The sequence below is a fragment of the Hippopotamus amphibius genome, chromosome 8 (genome assembly GCF_030028045.1).
Source record: "Hippopotamus amphibius kiboko isolate mHipAmp2 chromosome 8, mHipAmp2.hap2, whole genome shotgun sequence".
NCBI lineage: Eukaryota > Metazoa > Chordata > Mammalia > Artiodactyla > Hippopotamidae > Hippopotamus > Hippopotamus amphibius.
Window position 1 is genome coordinate 139,791,324 of NC_080193.1, and position 18,383 is coordinate 139,809,706.

An 18,383-nucleotide genomic window follows, 5' to 3' on the forward strand; every position below is an offset into this window, starting at 1 on the left:
CTTTTTTCAGTGACTAATAATTATTAACTTTTGTGATTTATAAAATTAAGGACACATGATTAGAAACAACAGAAGAGGCACATCTCTATGTTCTTATTTCCTTGGTTCTTAAGTGTTTTTAATACCTCTATGAAAAGTAGTACACTCAATGCTGATATGACCACAAAAGAATTTAAGAATGGTCCTGGCACCAGAAAATGAGCCGAAATGTGTCTCCCTTTCTCTTGCTTATTTCTCATTTTGCCCTGAATGTCGATATATCCCAGTTGCAGAATGGAAACATTTTCCAAAAGAAAGTAAATCAACATGAAAAATATATTTTAAATTAAATCCCCTGTAACAAACCCTAATTTACTGGTTTTAGAACTCTTTCTATTGTTCACATTTTTCTGTGGATTACACCTACTTTACCATTATTTGAATTTCTCATCAAAATTTTACAGTTTCAGAATGTTCAATGATTGTCAGGCCTGGAAACCTAGAATCACTACTGAACTCATGATCTAGTCCATCCTCCTACCTATCTGATGATAATGCCAATGAAATGTCAATGAATGGACAGGCCATTTTTCAAGAATGGCCAGGAGAGGGAGAAGGTATATTTTGTACTATACTGTGCTTCCCTCTACTTAAAGCTAACACCAACATCAACAACCTGATGAAAGGATGATTTAGATAAGTGTAAAGAATAGGTTAAAAAAAGAGAGAGAGAGAAGCAGAATAAAGCTAGTTTAAGGATAACAAGTTATTTTAAAAATCACCTAGAGTTGACAATGGTCATTGTAAATCAAGTGCAAATCAAAATAAATGTATTGCAGAAATGTACTTGTGACCCTAGCACTAATATGATGCCAAAGTGAAGCAAATGATTTAATCTGACTATGATTTTAAAAAGTAAACAGCTTTTAAATTATGACTTCTCAATAGAAATGCTATTGCCATCATAGTGTATGTTGTTAAAAAAAAAAAAAAGAGTCAAGAAGAAAAAAGGGGGAAATTATATACACGTATATAAGTTGTACATCCTTGTATCTCAGGATGGTATTGACCACGAGGAAAATGAATCAGAGACACACATACATTAACTAACACACACCACATATATAAAATGACATATCTATATCCACATGTCTATATATCTTGTTTGTCACATTGGTATAATCCATGTTTTCTATATATGTGTGTGTATATATATATATCCCAATGTTTTCTATGAATCTTAACCTAGTTGTATATATTAACATAATAGACTGGACTAAGAGAATAAGCCATTTCCTTCAAACCCCCTTAAAATACCATTGTGTATTCCTTGCATCTCTTATTTGTGTAGTGTCATTTCTCTGAAATTCAACCCTAAATATGTATTTTAACTGTATCTCAGTATTCTTCTAGGTGCTATAAGGAATTCAAACAAAGTATCAGATATAATTTCGCTGATCAAAGACTGTCCAATCTAACTGAGTAGTCGAGACAGAGAACTACATGGCTTCTAGAAATTAAGTAACAGAATAAGTGAAGTGGCAGGATTTGGATAATAGTTGAATGGGTGAAGATAGGTAGGAAATTATTTTATAGGCAAAGATAAAAATGAACATAGGTCTAATGATAGAACTGAGTGAAATATGTCATGAGAAAGAAAATAAACTGGCTTGATTGGGGGGGTGGGCGGGGAATACTGGTAAACACTGTTACATAATTAGATGGTTTGGGCCTGAAAAATCAGGCAAGTTTCACCCAAGGTATAGTAACTTGGCTATGAAATAAAACAGATTTAGGGTGGGGAGTCAGTAGAAAGAAAAAAGAGAAGTGGACCATAAGTATGCATAGAGTATACATCTTTCAGATCCAAGGTCTAAGTTAGATAACCTCTAAGATTTAACAGCAACAACATTAGAACACATGGTACTTAGAAGCACATTTTGGAATCAACATGTATTGAACACATACTGCCTGAGTTCAAAGCTGAGGTCCACCACTTACTAACTGTGGGACTTCAGGTGAGTTACATGATGTCTTTGTGGTTCAATTATCTGTAAAATGGGACTAAAGTAATAATACCCATAAATGAGTTAATATACAAGATTAAATGAGTTAATATATATAGTGTTTAAGAAAGGTCCTTGGCACATAGCGCTATGAAAGTGTTGACCATTAGCGTTTATAGAACTCACCATTCTCCTGGTTTGGGCCTGGTGACTTCAGGTTTCTTACACTGTCAACTACCCTCTCTTCGTTGCTTGAATTACATACCATAATGTGTGGGTCTCTGCAAAATGATATTGTATATTATATATTGATAGTATTCAAACACACACATTATTAAAACAGGCAATCATTTCCAAAGACAGATGGATTAGAATAATCATCTTTTTCTCCCAAATACTGGAAATTTAATAGCAAAGAAAAAATATAACTGAGAGGAAATGCTGCTATGAAATGTTAGCTTTCATATGGTGGCCCTGTTACAAAGAAAGATGTAAGAAGCCTGGTAAAATGGACACTTTCCCCAAGACTTTTTGTTATTATCAATTATTATCTTTTAAAGAAAAAGGGACTAAATGAAATTTACTCTCATAGACATTTTCCTTGCATTTGGCAGGGTCAGCTTGTGGCAAGTCAGGATGTGAATTGACTTCACTGGGGGGCTTTTGGTGATAGAAGAGTTTAATTTGGAAACAATCCCAAGTGAATTATAGTAAAACTTTGATAAAATGGTTAATTTTGCCTACTTGATTTCATCTTTATTCACAGTGTGGCATTTCTAACAGAATGTAAGTATACTTTATTTTACTCTGATTCCTAGGACCAAGGAGAAAGTGCGTTCTCTGCTTCATAAAGTTGGCTGTAAAAATATTAGTGACAACATCATATTCTAATATGCAGAATTGTTTTATATACCAGTTAGTAAAGATTCTTCAGGGGCATCTGGTGAACACTGAAATTAAATATTTCATTTAGGCCAAATAGGTAAACAGGCAAAACAAACAATACAAACAGAAATGCTAAATATTTATGTAAAATAACTACATGTTATGGCTGATCTGCCACGGGGATACCACAACTGTTGGATTTTATTTTATTTAAAAATAATCACATGTAAATAGATACTTTATCCCTTTTACCATCATTAAAAAAATATTTATAAAGTATAAGCTAAAGAAATGACTCTACTTGTGTTTAAAATACCAGCTCTATATTTCAGAAGACTAACATCAATTAAACCACCACCACCACTTCTGGCATACAGACTACTTACTGTCCATCTGTGTTTCTACTTCCTTGTTTCTCTCCTTTGGAGTTTTGTGAGGACTCTCCAGTGTCACTGCCAAGGGCTGAGTCAGGATCATTCTTCAGTGTATTTATTATATCAGTAGATACAGTAGGAATGTCTTGTGACTTCAGAGAAGTGTTTTCAGCCTCGTCTTTAGGCACTTCACTCAGTTCCTCCTTTTCATCTATCTCTTCAAGGCTGTAATCAGAGCTTATTCCAGCTACAAAGAAATGAAGATATAATCCTAAATATTAATTTGCCTCATTCATCCTATGCAGTCCTGGCAAGGAAGGAATTTTTAAAATAATAATTAGTTGGACTCTTTTAAATTCTGATTCAAAGCTAATAGTAAAATACTTTTCTAATGGTGAATAATTATGTTAACATATAATGAGATTATCTCAGGCATACATGTCTAAAAATAATATGCTATCGCTCTAGGTTTTATTCATGGTAGAAAAAAGAGGTTACTTAAGCTTATAAGCTTCAAGTTATATATTTCATTTAAGAATGTCTCTTTCAATTTAAATGATTTTTACCTTGATGCAGTAGCTTTAAATGTAAACAAAAAGAACACAACATTTTCAGATTGGCTACAAATGTAAGTTTGCCTCAGTGGTATTCAGTACTAACTACGGTTGAGTATTATCTGAGCATCTTTTAAAAATACTGATGCTCGCCTCTACTCCACATCTGTTAAATCAGAATTTCTGAAGGGTGGGACCAAGAATTTTTTACGGTTCTTTCAGGTGATTCTAGTGCGCAACCAAGGTTAAAAGCCACTTACTTAGATGATTAATATAATTTTTAAGATACAAAGAGAATAAGTATTATACGATGAAATTAATTTTAATTGCTACTCAGTTTGATTCTCAGAGGCAACTTCCCTTGACAGTCTTTTTTCTCTATATTATCAGAAAGTATAGTGAGCATAAACTGTTTAAGCAGATATATTATACATACATTTCCTTCTCGCTCCCTTTCTCTCTTTTATTGTTGGTTTATTTAACATAAATGGAAGCACACTGTACCTGATGTTTTCCACTAACTTTTTTTCCTCCCCTTAACTATGTCTTAAAGGTCGTCCCATATCAATATATGAGTGTGTGCGTGTGTGTGTATGACTCTTTTCAATAGCTATGGTTAATATTTCATTGAATAAAATTGTTTTATTATTTGTCAGCACTGACAACAATGGCCAACAGGGTAAAAGAGAAAGAGACATCCTAAGCAGTTAGTGTCCACACTAGCTGTTAAAGTAAATTTAAACCAAAGAAGGAGGTTCTCGATCTTTGCCTGTTTAAATATAATTCAACACTTCCACTTACACAATAGTAGCTGAACAAAGTTTAATTTTATCACAGTAGAGGGGGAAAAAGGTAGTATAGCACTGGATTACAGTGATGAGCACATCTACAAAATTTAACAAAGTTTAACATATTTGAAGAATATTTGAAGTACTTAAAATGTATTTCTTTAATTGTATCTTTAAGCATATAGACAGAAAAGTATGGTATTTGTTCCTTTTAATAAACAAATATGGGGAATTTTAATGACATTTTTGTTGTAAATTAAAAAATAGATTACTTAGAAAAAATATTGAAGAATTTGACTTTAAGTAAATTTATATATATAAATACATGTATATACTTACATATATAAATCTTGCTTTATCATGACATGAAATAATTATTTTGATGCAATGTACAATATTATGCCTTTGCAATATAATATTACAGCTATACAGTAAGAGTATTTACAAAATTTGAAAAATGTGTATCAAGGAAAAATGAAAGGCCATTATGGTTTACATGCAAATGTGTTTTATAGATGGTTCCTTGGTATATATTAAGCTCTTTTGGAAATTATATTAACTGAGGTAACATTTAGCAAATTATTGATCTTTCTCCCTGTTTCTCTTCTGACCACCACAAGTGTTTTATATAGATATACAACTTTTCTTTAAGTATAAGGTTCTGAGAAACTGGTCTCCAAGTATGAAGAGTAAGTCACATGTTTCAAAAATCTTTCCAAATTATTTTTGGGGGGTTTTATAACTTAGTAGTTATAAGCATCATGCAGGCTTTCTTATATATATTTGAAATGCATTCCTGTCATTAAAAGTATTAGGAAAGGCTGTGGTTCTTTTAAAGGATTCTAATCATCAAGAGCACTTTCACACTGTGTTGTTTGACTAATACACATTTTCCCAAGCTTTAAAAAATATTAAACCAGGGACTTCCCTGGTGGCTCAGTGGTTGAAAATCCGCCTGCCAGCACAGGAGACACGGGTTCAAGCCCTGGCCCAGGAAGATCCCACATGCCGCGGAGCAGCTAAGCCCATGTGCCACAACTACTGAGCTTGTGCTCTAGAGCCCGCGAGCCACAACTGCTGAGCCCACGCACCACAACTACTGAAACCCGCCTGCCTAGAGCCTGTGCTCCACAACAAGAGCAGCCACCACAATGAGAAGCTTGCGCACCGCAACGAAGAGGGGCCCCCACTCTCCGCCTGCGCACAGCAGTGAAGACCAAACGCAGCCAAAAAATAAATTTAAAAACAAATCGAGTTTGTTTTGTATGCGTTAACAGACTTGCACTATGGCCAAATGGCCAAATTTTAGCACAACAACCACAACAAAATGAAGTGGAGGCTGTGAACAATGAATAATTTCCACAAACGTTATATTGCAACTATCATATTTCACCTGCACACGTTCTAAGGGAAGGAAATTCACTTTCAAAGAACACAGAGTATCCAAAATTTTAGTGCAGTTTTAAGATATAATAACGTCCAAAGTATGTTTAAAAAAATTACCAAAAAATCATTTGAGAGTGTAATGATTGAAGTTTCTTTTACACTTACTTAGCTTTCTATACTTTGAATATACTTATCTTAATTTTTCAGCCTCTCTAAAGATTGCAAATTGAAACAAAAAATAAAGCAATTATTTAAAATTCACAAAATGTAATTTGTGTAAAAAATTTAAATAATTAACTTAGTTCATAGCATCTTATAAATTATTACAGGTTAAAATTTCACTAAGCCTTTTGGGATACCTTGTAGATTTTTCCTAGAGATGGTCAGAGGGCAAAATTGTTTGACAAATACTACTCTTTGCTAAAACAGAACTGTATTAGATTAAATCTATTCTGGTGAACTACTTTTTTAAAAAATTCATTCATTCATTCAAAAAAATGTTCACTATGTCAGACGCTATTATATTGATAGCTGCTGACAGAGTGATTTTTCTCTTTCATTTTTAAAACCTGAGGTACAATTTAAACTCAGTAAAATTCATCATTTTTGAATACATTTTGGAAGGTCCAGTTTTGACTGTCTTTGTGTGACAACCACCACAATGAAGATGCAGAACAATTCCATCAGGTTCCAAAATCCCGCGTGCTCCTTGGTAATCAACTCCTCTCTCTAACACAGCCCCGGGCAACAATTATCCCTATAGCTATGCCTTTACAAGAATGTCATATAAATGAAACCACACAGCATCTAGCTATTCATCTGGCTTCCTTCATTTTAACAATGCATTTAAGATTCAGCCGTGTTGTTGCATATATTAGTTATTTGTTCCTTTTTATGTCTAGGTTGCAGTATTCCAATGTATGGACAAACTACATTCTGTGTATTCATTCCTCCGTTTAGGGACATTTGGTTGTTTCCCATTTTTGGCAATTACATAAAAGATTCTATAATAATTCACATTCAGGTTTTTATATGCACATCTGTTTTCGTTTTTCTTGAGAAAATTCTTAGGAGTGGGGTTTCTGGCTCATATAGAGCAGCAGTCCCCAACCTTTTTGGCACCAGGGACAGGTTTCATGGAAGACAGTTTTTCCACGGATGGGGCGGGGGTGGGAAGGAGATGGTTCAGGCAGTAATGCAAGCCATGGGGGGGATGGTTCAGGCGGTAATGTGACTGATGGGGAGCAGCGATGACGCTTCACTGGCTAGTGCTGTTCACCTCCTGCTGTGCAGCCTGGTTCCTAACAGGCCATGGGCTAGTACCGGTTCACGGCCCCGGGGTTGGGGACCTCGATACAGAAGATGAATTCTTGTTTTTATTTAAAAAAAACCAAAAAACAAAAAAAACCCTGCTAAGGTATTTTCCAAACTGGCCATACAATTTTTCATTCCTATAAAGAGTGTATGATAGTATACTGATTTTAAGTAACAGGTGTGAGGTGGTAAGGACTCTTTCTGAGTCACTGAAAAACTGGCTATCATAAAAGTATTTACGATAGAATTCAAACATTACCTAACTATGAAGTTTTGCCATCTGGTAAAAAAAATTTCAATAACTTAAAAATCCCAATCGAAAGCAATACTATAGAAAATGAGCCATGCCTACATAACAAAAGAGTAGTTCAATAAAGAAAAGATATATATGTATTCTTATATTTATATAGTTATACATTGAAAATAATAAAGTTCAAACAGTTTTGCCAAAAAGCAGCATGCCAAATAGAAGAGAAGCCGAAACCCTTCAGAGCCATTGACCTTAACATCTTACATGTTGCTGTGTTCTGTTCATCCACTATGTCATTAGGGAAAACATCAAACTGCAAAAATTTCAAGTGAGAAAGGGCAAACTACTATTTTTTTATGAGACATTTTTTACACAAGGAATCAATAAGTAACCAAATCTAACTGTGATGACCTCTCAATCTGCCTTAGACAAAGCAGCAGGCAGGAGAGGCTAGGTCACCTACGTGGCAGAGACGCGGGGGCCGCCTCGGGTGTTCCAGGGCTCTCCGAGAGGGGGGCTTCCGCCGGCAGCTGGAGCGCAGCGCACTGTTCGTGACCAGGGAGACCAGGGCCAAGGGAGGCTTCTGCCAAAGAAGCAAAATCTGTGGAAACAGCACTTAGAAAACAAAATCAACCAAGCAGAGACCAAGAAGCATTTCAAAAGAAATTCGATTTGTTAGCTCACAGTTCGCCATGCATTAAACAAGAAGAGATAAAAGAGGGAAAAAAGGAAGAGGAGAACCAGCTATCAAGCAAAGTTTGAAGAGCAGCCACTTTAATACTTCAGAAACCTTCTCATTTCATTTATATAGTTTGATATTATTTAACAAATGTCCATGTGAAACAGAATGGTATTATTGATAGTATTCTGGGTAAGGTGAGAAAAATCATTACTCACTATCTAATGATAGTGTTTTTAATCACAGAGGAAAGGAGAATTCTATGTTAAAATCAATATCACCTAAGGATTAAAGATTCAGGGTCATCTGGGTACTTTCTGTATTTGTATGAATTATAAAAATTAGTTAAACAATTTTTATACCTATCAAATTATCTCCATGCTAAAGTACTGACATAGTAATGTTGCTTTTGATTAAACATTATTAGTCTGTCATATCCATTTACACCTAACTTTAAGGATTAAGAAATTTTATCATACTTATAGTAGCTAGTAAATAGCTATTATTAAAAATATTAGGAAACTATTAGATTGAATTACTTTTACAGGAATTTCACTTACTTGGAGAGAATCCAAAATAAAACCATACAGCAGAAAATATTTCATAATAAAATTTTTACCATTAGATTAGGACACTGAATTCATACCTACAACAGTTGCATAAAGAATGATGCTTTAAGGAAGGGAGGGAATATGGGGATATGTGTATAAAAACAGTTGATTGAACCTGGTGTACCCCCCAAAAAAATAAAAAAAATAAAAAAAATAAAAAAATAAAAAAAAAAAAAAAAAAAAAAAGAAGACCTCAGATAAATGCAAAAAAAAAAAAAAAAAAGAATGATGCTTTACACCTTTATGCAAGTTTTCTTCTGAACACACCAAGGTACATTCCTAACTAAGATGTGTCATTCATCTTGCAGGGAAGATTAACAAATGGTAACCTGACATTGCATAAGGAAAAGCAGGAGACCTAGCAGGAAAGGTACTCAAGATACCAGAGTGGAATTAAAATTTTGATTTCTGTGTTTCACACTCTGAACTCAGGGAGGGGAGTATTTTTCACTTCATACTATGTAATGTGGGAAATGCAGACAATGCATCTGTATCTCCTTCACATACAGAGCATCACAGCTCGATGCCTTCCTTAAGTGTCCTGGAAGTTCCTTCTCAGTGGTTACATGATGTGGAATAGAGGTGTCATACCTGGGCTGGACAGGCCCTCAGAAGAGTTTGCTTCTAAAACACTGTCTGTAGGAATTGCAGGTACCGACTCCAGGGCTAGAAGACAGAAGAAACGCAACTTATAAGAAAGTCACATCCACCAATGAAACAATTCCTTAATAGCTTAACTTAGTAATTTTTATATAATTCAGAAAGAGATAGCCCTAACCTTGTTAGAAGCCACTTGCCTAGCTGTGATACAGCTAAAATCTATTTAGATTTCCAATCCTACACTTAGACAATCCTGGAAAGACAGTATCTTTCTGAATAGACTCACAAATTATAACATGCTCATTTTAGGATAATGGAGCTGTACAGCTTTAAATTTTATATTGCAGATTTTTCAAAGGTAGTAAGAATAATCAGTGACTAAGTATTACTATTAAAATCAATTAAAAGCCTAAGTTTAAGTACTATTATTTAATAAAAAGACATGATTTATAACCTATACCATTTCTTTTTTAAAAAATATTTATTTATTTTGGCTGCACCAGGTCTTCACTGAGGTGCACAGGCTCTTTGTTGCAGCATGTGGGATCTTTAGTGGTGGCATTCACACTTCTTAGTTGTGGCATTCACACTTCTTAGTTGTGGCATGCATGCAGGATCTAGTTCCCCGACCAAGGATCGAACCTGGGCCTCCTGAATTTGCAAAACAGTCTTACCCACTGGACCACCAGTGTCTATATTCTATTGTCTATATTGTCTATATACAACACAAATGTAATGTGAATGGGAAAAGTAACATTACCAGTTACATGACTATTTTCATCACTTTGTTGCAGGGCTGTTTTGGAAGGTGGAGATGGTGCTTTTCGCTTTGTCCTTTTCAAAGATGAATTCCCAGCGGATGTGCTGCTAAGCTGCAGAGAGCCCGCCCTCACTCTGCCTGCTCCGTAGGAACTCTACAGAAAACAAAATGACCAAATAGAATCTCTATTCAGAGATGAACAGCAACCTTTAGGAAGACACTGACCTTTACATCAAACACATCATATACCAATATGGAACATAATGGTCATTCATTCAAAAAGCATTTACAGAGTATCTGCCACGTGCCAGAGACAGATATGTAAAGAAAAATAAAATATGGTCCTCCTCAAGAAAGTGAGGCTAGAATGGGAGGCTGGCACGCAAGCAACTAATTAAAATGTAGATGAGTCATAGGCAATGCGGTTAAAAACTAGCTTTCAAAGAAACATCTAGAGAGAATACTGGATGTCAAGTAAGAAGTAAAAAAAGGAAAAAATATTTACACATTAAGACTGGCTTGATTAATCGTTCTCTTTTTAGCACAACACATCAATGACAAACATTGCAAAAATCTATATGGCTACCAAAAGCAAGGTCATTTGAGGTCATCAACTCTCTACACAGCTCATGCTCACACTCGCAGCATGTAACTGTCAGCAGGCTGGCTGGCGCCTCCTGGCCTATTGCCATGTTGCTCTTTCCCTTCACAACAAACCTGCTTAAAAGATTACGCATAGTTTTTCCTCCAATTTCTCATCTCCCACTTGAACTCCTCCGATCAGACTTTTCTCAACCTTTGATCCATTAAAACTATTCCTACCTGTGAGATCATAAAAAAATATATAATGGCCTCGGCCCACATTCCCAGAGTTCCTGAAACCCCTGAACTTTCCTAAGTGACAAGAACACTAGAAGGACCTCTTGTTCTAATATTGGTCTTGGACCCCAGTTCCTGACACAGAGCTCCTGAAACCTTTGTGATTTCCTGGGTGATAATATCTTTTGTTCTAATGAGGCAGCTCTGGATGGGCACTAGTCATGGGAAAGTCATGATTAGAAACCTGGAATTTCCAGCTCTGCCCTCATTCTCTTGAGAAGGGAGAAGGGCTGAAAATGGAGTTAATGACTAATCAGGCCCATGTGATGAGGCTTCCATAAAACCACAGAAGTATGGAGTTCAGAGAGCTTCCAGGTCGGTGCACACGTGGAGGTGCTGGGAGAGTGGCGCACCTGGACAGGTCGTGCAAGCCCCGGGCCCCTTCCCACGTACCTTGCCCTATACATCTCTTCCATCTAGATGTTCATCTGTATCCTTTATCACATCCCTTAGGAAACTGTTAAATATAACTAAGCAAGTGTTTCCCTGAATTCTGTGAGCCGTTCTAGCAAAGTAATCAAACCTGCGGAGGAGGTCAAAGGAACCTCTGATTTATAGCCAGTTGGTCAGAAGTACAGGTAACAACCTGGACTTGTGGTGGCATCTGAAGTCCAAGAAGGGGGTCACTGGAACCTCTAACCAATGGCTGGTTGGGCAGAGGCACAGGTGATAACCTGGGCTTGTGACTGGTGTCTAAAGTGTGTGTGGGAAAGGGAGGGCAGTCTTGTGGGACTGAATCCTTATCCTGTGGAATCTGATGTTTTCTCTGGGTAGATGGTGTCAGAATGTAGTTGAAAGCTAAAAATTGCTTTGTGGTGTGGGGAAAACCTCCACACATTTGTTGAGCAGAAGTGAAATGTTTTGTGTGAGTAGCAAAGGAGACTCACAGGGAAGAAACACACAGTAGGAAAGAACTGGGTTTTTCCCTACATGGGTAGAAAACCGAGTTTTTCCTTTACACTATCAAAGTCATCAATGACCTCCCTCATGACTAAATCAGTGGTTACTTCTCAGAAATCATTTATTTGCGTTTTAGCAGCACTAAACATCTGACCACCCTCTAAAATCTTCTTTTTTCTTACATCCAGGATACTGTTTCCTTACTCTGCAAAGATCCAAACTCTCTGTTTTCGGTGTTGGTTCCTTTTCATCTAGTCCTTGGACATATTCTCTTTCGTATCTAGCCACTCTTGGCAATCTCCACTTTCTCTGGGTTTTAGGTGTCATTTATATTGATTTCCAAAATATGTCTCCATGCTGGACCTCTGTCTGATCTTCATTTAATGTTGAAGCCCACTTCAAACTCAGCATGTCTAAAACTAAGGTCCTGATAATCCCTCCTTTCATCTCCGCCATTAAAAATAATTCTGTTCTCACAGTCTTCCCTGTTTTAATAAAGAGCAAGTCCTTCTTCCATTTGTTCAGGCCAGAAACTCTGGAGTCACCCTCCCTCATCCTCTCCCTCTCTCACTCCATATCTAGTCCATCCTATTGGCTCATCCAGCTCGACTGCTACCACAGAGTCTGAGTCATCACTGAGAACCTTCCAGTTGGATTGCTTCTTCCACACTGCTCCCCTACAGCCCTTCCTCAATACGGCAGCAAAGGGTCCTGTTAAAACAAAAACCCGGGGAAGGCACTCTGTTCAAAACCCACGAATAATTTCCCAGTTGGAACAGAAAAGCCACAGTCCTTGTCATGACTTCTAAGGCCACTGGTCACCTGACCCCAGGCCTCTCTGACCCCCTCCTGCTCCGGGTGCGGAGTGGAAGGAGCCACCCTGGGCTTCAAGCTGCTCCTCGAAGGTGCCAGGAGTGCTCCCAGCTCAGCGTGTTGCCCTTGCCGTCCCTGTCCCTGAAATGCCCTTCGGATAACTTAATGTCTCACCCCGGCATCTTCTTCGGGTCATTTCTCAGATGTCACCCTTTCAGTGAGGTCCTCCCTGACCACCCCCTCCCCCCAACACTTTCCTGTCCCTCTTCCCTGTCTCACCTTCATGATCAGCATTTCATCTCTCTCTAACAGACCACAGAGGTGGCCTGTTTACCGTGTTCACGGTTGCTTCCACCAGGTTTCACTCTAAGGGCAAGGATATTTTTTCCTCCTATTTTGCTCACTTCTGTGTCTCCAAAACAAAGTCTGTCTCATAGAAGTTCTCAAGAAATATCTGTTGAGTGAGTGGAAGAAATGAACTAAATACTGCTTTCTCCATTTGCAGATGAAAGGCCTTGATAAACTTCGACTAGCAGAGTATGTAAAGCCTGGGCCATTCCGGTCTTAAGAGACAGGGTAAGTACAACGAAGGGAGGCGGCTACGTCCGTGAGATATTTATCCGTCATTATGTCTTGCTACACACCACAAAAAATGTAGCAAATTTACTATTTGGTAATATTATTTCTGCCGGAGAAGAAAGGAAGCCTGCTTTCACAGAGAAAATTTTGAGTTAGCTGTCGTCACTGCCAGCTCTGTTCGGTACCAAAGCAGAAGGCAGCTCATCTCACAGGGACAGAAGCAGAGTCAGGTCCACGTGGCAGCCAGTGGGCGGAACACACCTCTCACGAAGGTTAACTTCACAAGGGGATCAGACAGGCTGGCACCAGGCTGACCTTATCGGTAATGAAACCATTAAACTTCTCCCATACCAGTTGGTAAGTAGCCGCAGCCACCAATCTCCTCTCTTCTCGTGACTCTGGTGCCTCCCACAGAACTCTTCAGACGTCTCCATAATCCAGCATGGAAAGAGTTAAAGCCTGCCCCCCAAACCCAGATTTGGATTTAAAGTCACTAAAGCCAATTCTGATTAAATCAGAGCATCACCCCACCCCCACCCCGCCTGGGTGAGCCCTCAGTTGCTGCTTGGACCTCTGAAATGACTGGGAGAACGGCCCTCAGCGATAAAGAGCTGAGAAAGAAATGTGGTGACGGGTCAGTAGTATTCAACTATCACTTTGAGTAGAACACAGTTTAAATAAAAACCTTACTGTTGATTTGTCTCTGTGTTCAGACACTCTCACTTGCTATCTTCTAAAAGTGAGACATTTAGGGATCGTTAGGGAGAAGGCCAAAAATTCTCCTAAACCAATGTGGCCCTTCACTTTTTGAAATATTGATCTAAACCATCAAAAGCAGTAGAAGATGTCATTTTATTTCTTGGCGAGTTTCCTTCTATAAAGCCCTGTTCGAGCGTGCTGTATTCCTGTCACAGACCTAGTTTCTCAGTAGGCACACAACGAGTGAACAGTAAGTGATTGGGGAATGCACGGAGTCACGGCAGCATTTGATTTTACTTCCAATTCCACGCTGAAAACGTGTTTCCCGTGTTTGGACCGACTGCTTTCATGTAGTCTGCTAACAACCCGTGGTCCCCTTTAGGTCAGGTTCCCAGCCACTGTCATTTATTGATCTTTTCTATTACCTGATAAAAGCAGTCACAACCTGAATTTCTCAGACAATAGTATCTGTTTAGGAGTTAGAGCTCTTAAATTCTGGTTATAATATAATAAAGCAGATAGCACAGAAATAAAAAAGGGAGGAATGTATATACAGAGGGTCAAAAATTTATATGGATGTAATAACTCAAAGACAGAATAAAAATAAACTCATATATTTCATTAATCACCCTAGAGGTCTTAAAATAAGCTAACTTGTTTTTTGTACAGGATATTTATATTTCTATGGACAAAGAATGTAAAATTTGTCAAAATACACATATATCAGTGTTACAAATGCTGAAACACTTTTAAGAGCATCTGTGAAGACAGTTGAGGGAATGCATGCTGGACGTGCAGAGCCATGAATGTCTTGGGGGACTACATGTTTTATAACCTTATTCTGTAAGATCTACCCGCTTCCTCTATTGTGCGAGTGTGTCACGAAAGCAAACGGACTTCTCTTCTAGACCAGCAGCTGGATGGTAGAGACTAAGAACGAAGACCTTTGCAGAAAAGATGATTGTCACTGCATGTGACCAGGTCAACTGATGTCACCTGCATCACTAGATCCCATGCTACAGTTGATGGTATGAGCTTACTAACTTGATGACAAAATGTAAATTTAACAACGATGGGCCAAGGCAGGAGTCTTGAAAGAATAAGAACAGTGAGTCTGGATAATCAGTATAGATTAGTGATAGGACTATAAGTTTTGTTCTATGAGTGATATTAGTATTAGTAGTAGCATTCAAGGAAATCGCCTAATATGCATTTCTTGTTGTCCTGTAAGACAGAGAGACAAGAGTTTTTATTTCTTTGTGTGTGTGTGTGTGTTTAAAGAGCCTGTTAGAAAAGAATTTCAATCAATCAGCTAAGCAGGAGCCAAGAGAAAATCAAACTTGGAGTTATTTTGTGTTAACTAAAACATCACTATTAAAAATGGTAAAATGGAGGACTTTCCTGGTGGTGCAGTAAGAATCCGCCTGCCAATGCAGGAGACATGGGTTTGAGCCCTGGTCCGGGAAGATCCCACATGCCGCAGAGCAACTAAGCCCGTGCGCCACAACTACTGAGCCTGCCCTCTAGAGCCCATAAGCCACAGCTACTGAGCCTGTGTGCTGCAGCTACTGAAGCCTGTTCACCTAGAGCCTGTGCTCCATAACAAAGAGAAGCCACTGCAATGAGAAGCCCCCACTCACCGCAACTAGAGAAAGCCTATGTGCAGCACCAAAGACCCAACACAGCCAAAAATACATACATAGATACATACATTTATTTTTAAAAAAAGGCTAAAATGGAGGAACCCCTGGATCCTATATCTGTGGAAAACATCCTTGTCTTGGGGAAAAGCCTGCAGGAAAGAAGGGGCATTTTGGGCAGAAGATCTAGGTGTTCCCAAATAGACTGCAGCCAGGAAAACTGGCATGTACCGTGGGATTCCTGTAGGATATACGGATCTAGCACGCAAGCTTGCTAACAAGCAGATGTACTCAACTACCGCAGTTATTTACGTAAACACGTCATGAGTTCCCATATAAAATGTTGACAGAAAGAAAGAAAGCAGGGCGAGGAAGGCCACCATGCATTCATAAGCCCCATTCTGTTCTGTGCACTTCAGGAATATGCTTCTTAACAGGCTCCCAATAGTTCTAACTCTTTCATTCGTCAGGGTTGACCTACCCCGGATTTTGAGTGTATGTTTGTCTCATTGGCGAGGGTTTGGAAGTTGGAAGGCAACCAGTGTAATGGTTACCAAATACATGAGCTTTGGAGTCAATGCCAGGGCTTGACCCAGGGTGTGGGAAAACATTCAGAAGCCTTTCTGAAACCTTGAAAATGTTACTAAAAGTAATTAAAGTATGTGGGCCGAGCAACTGGATGCAGGATGTCCTGCTTGAGCAGCGGAGGAACTAAGGGTGCTGGGCGTGGAGACCATGGGGGCATAGGCTACCGTGGAAACAGAACATTAACCCTCTCTGGGGGCGCAGCCCCCTTCTCACTTGCACACCTCATATCACCCTGTTTGGCCCCGGAGGATGGCTGGTTAGCCAGAGACGGGTAAGATTCCTCAGGGGAGGAACAACCTAAGACAGGCACAGTGGCAGAGGGGCCAACAGGGGTGGGGCACAGACCCTTAATCCTTCTGAGAGAGGTCTCCTGCCCCCAGGGCTGCTTTGCTCTCCACGCCCAGCTCAAATCCACACCCAGCTCAAATCGGACCCAGGAGGCAAACAAAGTTCATTGCCCCCCAGTCATGTGAGGCCTTTGTTTGTTTACTTCAAAGATAACCTTGTTTGTGGGACTAAACTGGGAGTGTTAGACCCTTAGGCTATGCCAAGAACTCAATAAAAGCAATATGGGATCAATCTGCGAGGCTCTTGATCCTAGAGGTCTTGAGTCCCCCGGTCCCATCTTTCTCTTCAATCTGTGTCTGTGTTTTCTTTAAGCTTGCGGCACCCGTCACTCGCCTCGAGTCCCCGAGCTGGTCTCGGCACCAGGGAGCGTGGCATTTATCGTCCCTGCAACCTTCTGCCTCCTCCTCCACAAACGGAAAAATAACAGTACCTGCTTCATCGGGGCCGGATGCTCACGAGAAATGACTGGTCTAAAGCACGTAGTGCTGCACCCAGGATACAGTACATACTCCATAAAGAGTAGCTACTATTATTACATGGAATTTGTCTATTTGCAAGTTTGTGAAAGTGTAAATAAAGTAAGTAAATGATAGTTGTAACGTAGAGGTTAGAGTAAAAAGTGTGGATGAAAGGAGGTATCTATTCTAAGACTGTACTTTCTTTAGTGATGATGGTGGTGGGAGTCCTATGAGGATCAGTCTCAGTTATAATCAACCCTAAACAGCTTAGGGACTTGTGCTTAGTCCGCTGCACAAGCTAAATCCACTGTGTAAAACGCCACCTTTAAGTCACTTCAGGCAGCTTCATCATACCTTGAAGGAGTTTAACAAAAGCTAAATATTTGACACTAGTTTGTTAAATCTTAGTGAGGTGTACAGGGAAGTAAAGTATAGTATATAAATCTGAAATATTTCATAAATTTAATGTGAACAATTAAATAAAAGAACTGCTTAGAACTGTCTTTAGCCTTTACCATCTAGGCAAGGTACATTTCCTTTGGTCAAATGATGACTGAAATTTTTAAAAGGCGTTGAGATCAAATTATATTTAAGTCCAAAGGATTTACAACACAAGAAAACAGAGAGGTTTCTTCTTACTATGGGAAAAGTACTTTGGTTACTGATTAGAGAGATTCAATTATTTACCTTAGTTAGAGTCACTAACTAAGTCTGCCTGCCTTCAGCGAAAACTGCACCTCTAATAGGAATGTACATCACTGAATTTTACAGTCTGTGAAAAGAAAAATACTACACAGAGAAACAGAATTCACTAACGAAAGTGGCAAGGTCAAGTTGAAAACCATGCCAGATAGTTAATCTCTCATAATTCACATCCAGATCAGAACTCACTGGTTCAAAATATAACTAAATTTAGCTGAAGAAAATAGAATTGAATGGCATTCCACAGATTTACTTAGTACTAGCTCTGTACTTGTTATTAGATCACTTATTAATCACAGTTAAATTATAAAATGTGGGTCATTGAAATCAATATATTCTGGTTATTAAGAGAGACGAATACAAATAAGAAAATAATACAAAAAAAGATTGAATCAAAGGATGGAAGTACAGTGGCACAACTTCAATGACACTGTTAAACGTTTCTATTAGAAGCTTTAGGATTTTAGTTTGTTTATATTACGATTTCCCATGTGAGGAGGGGTTGGGTTAAAGAGAACCTAAGCAATCTCATAAAATTGTGTTAAAACTCATACAACTTTCTTTTCTTTTTAAGGGACAGACTCCCATGAT

General features: G+C 38.4%; 1 protein-coding gene across 11 annotated transcripts in view; it reads right to left on the bottom strand.

The window, feature by feature from the left end:
• Positions 1 to 18,383, bottom strand: part of COBLL1 (cordon-bleu WH2 repeat protein like 1) — a 154,895-nt gene that overhangs the window by 12,500 nt on the left and 124,012 nt on the right. For all 11 annotated transcript variants that reach the window (XM_057744571.1, XM_057744570.1, XM_057744569.1 and 8 more), the window contains 5 exons: positions 10,187 to 10,340; positions 9,418 to 9,492; positions 8,000 to 8,119; positions 3,257 to 3,491; positions 2,172 to 2,266 (listed from right to left, as the gene is read on the bottom strand). In XM_057744571.1, coding sequence (XP_057600554.1) covers positions 2,172 to 2,266; positions 3,257 to 3,491; positions 8,000 to 8,119; positions 9,418 to 9,492; positions 10,187 to 10,340 — 679 coding nt within the window. The remainder of the gene's footprint in view (positions 1 to 2,171; positions 2,267 to 3,256; positions 3,492 to 7,999; positions 8,120 to 9,417; positions 9,493 to 10,186; positions 10,341 to 18,383) is intronic.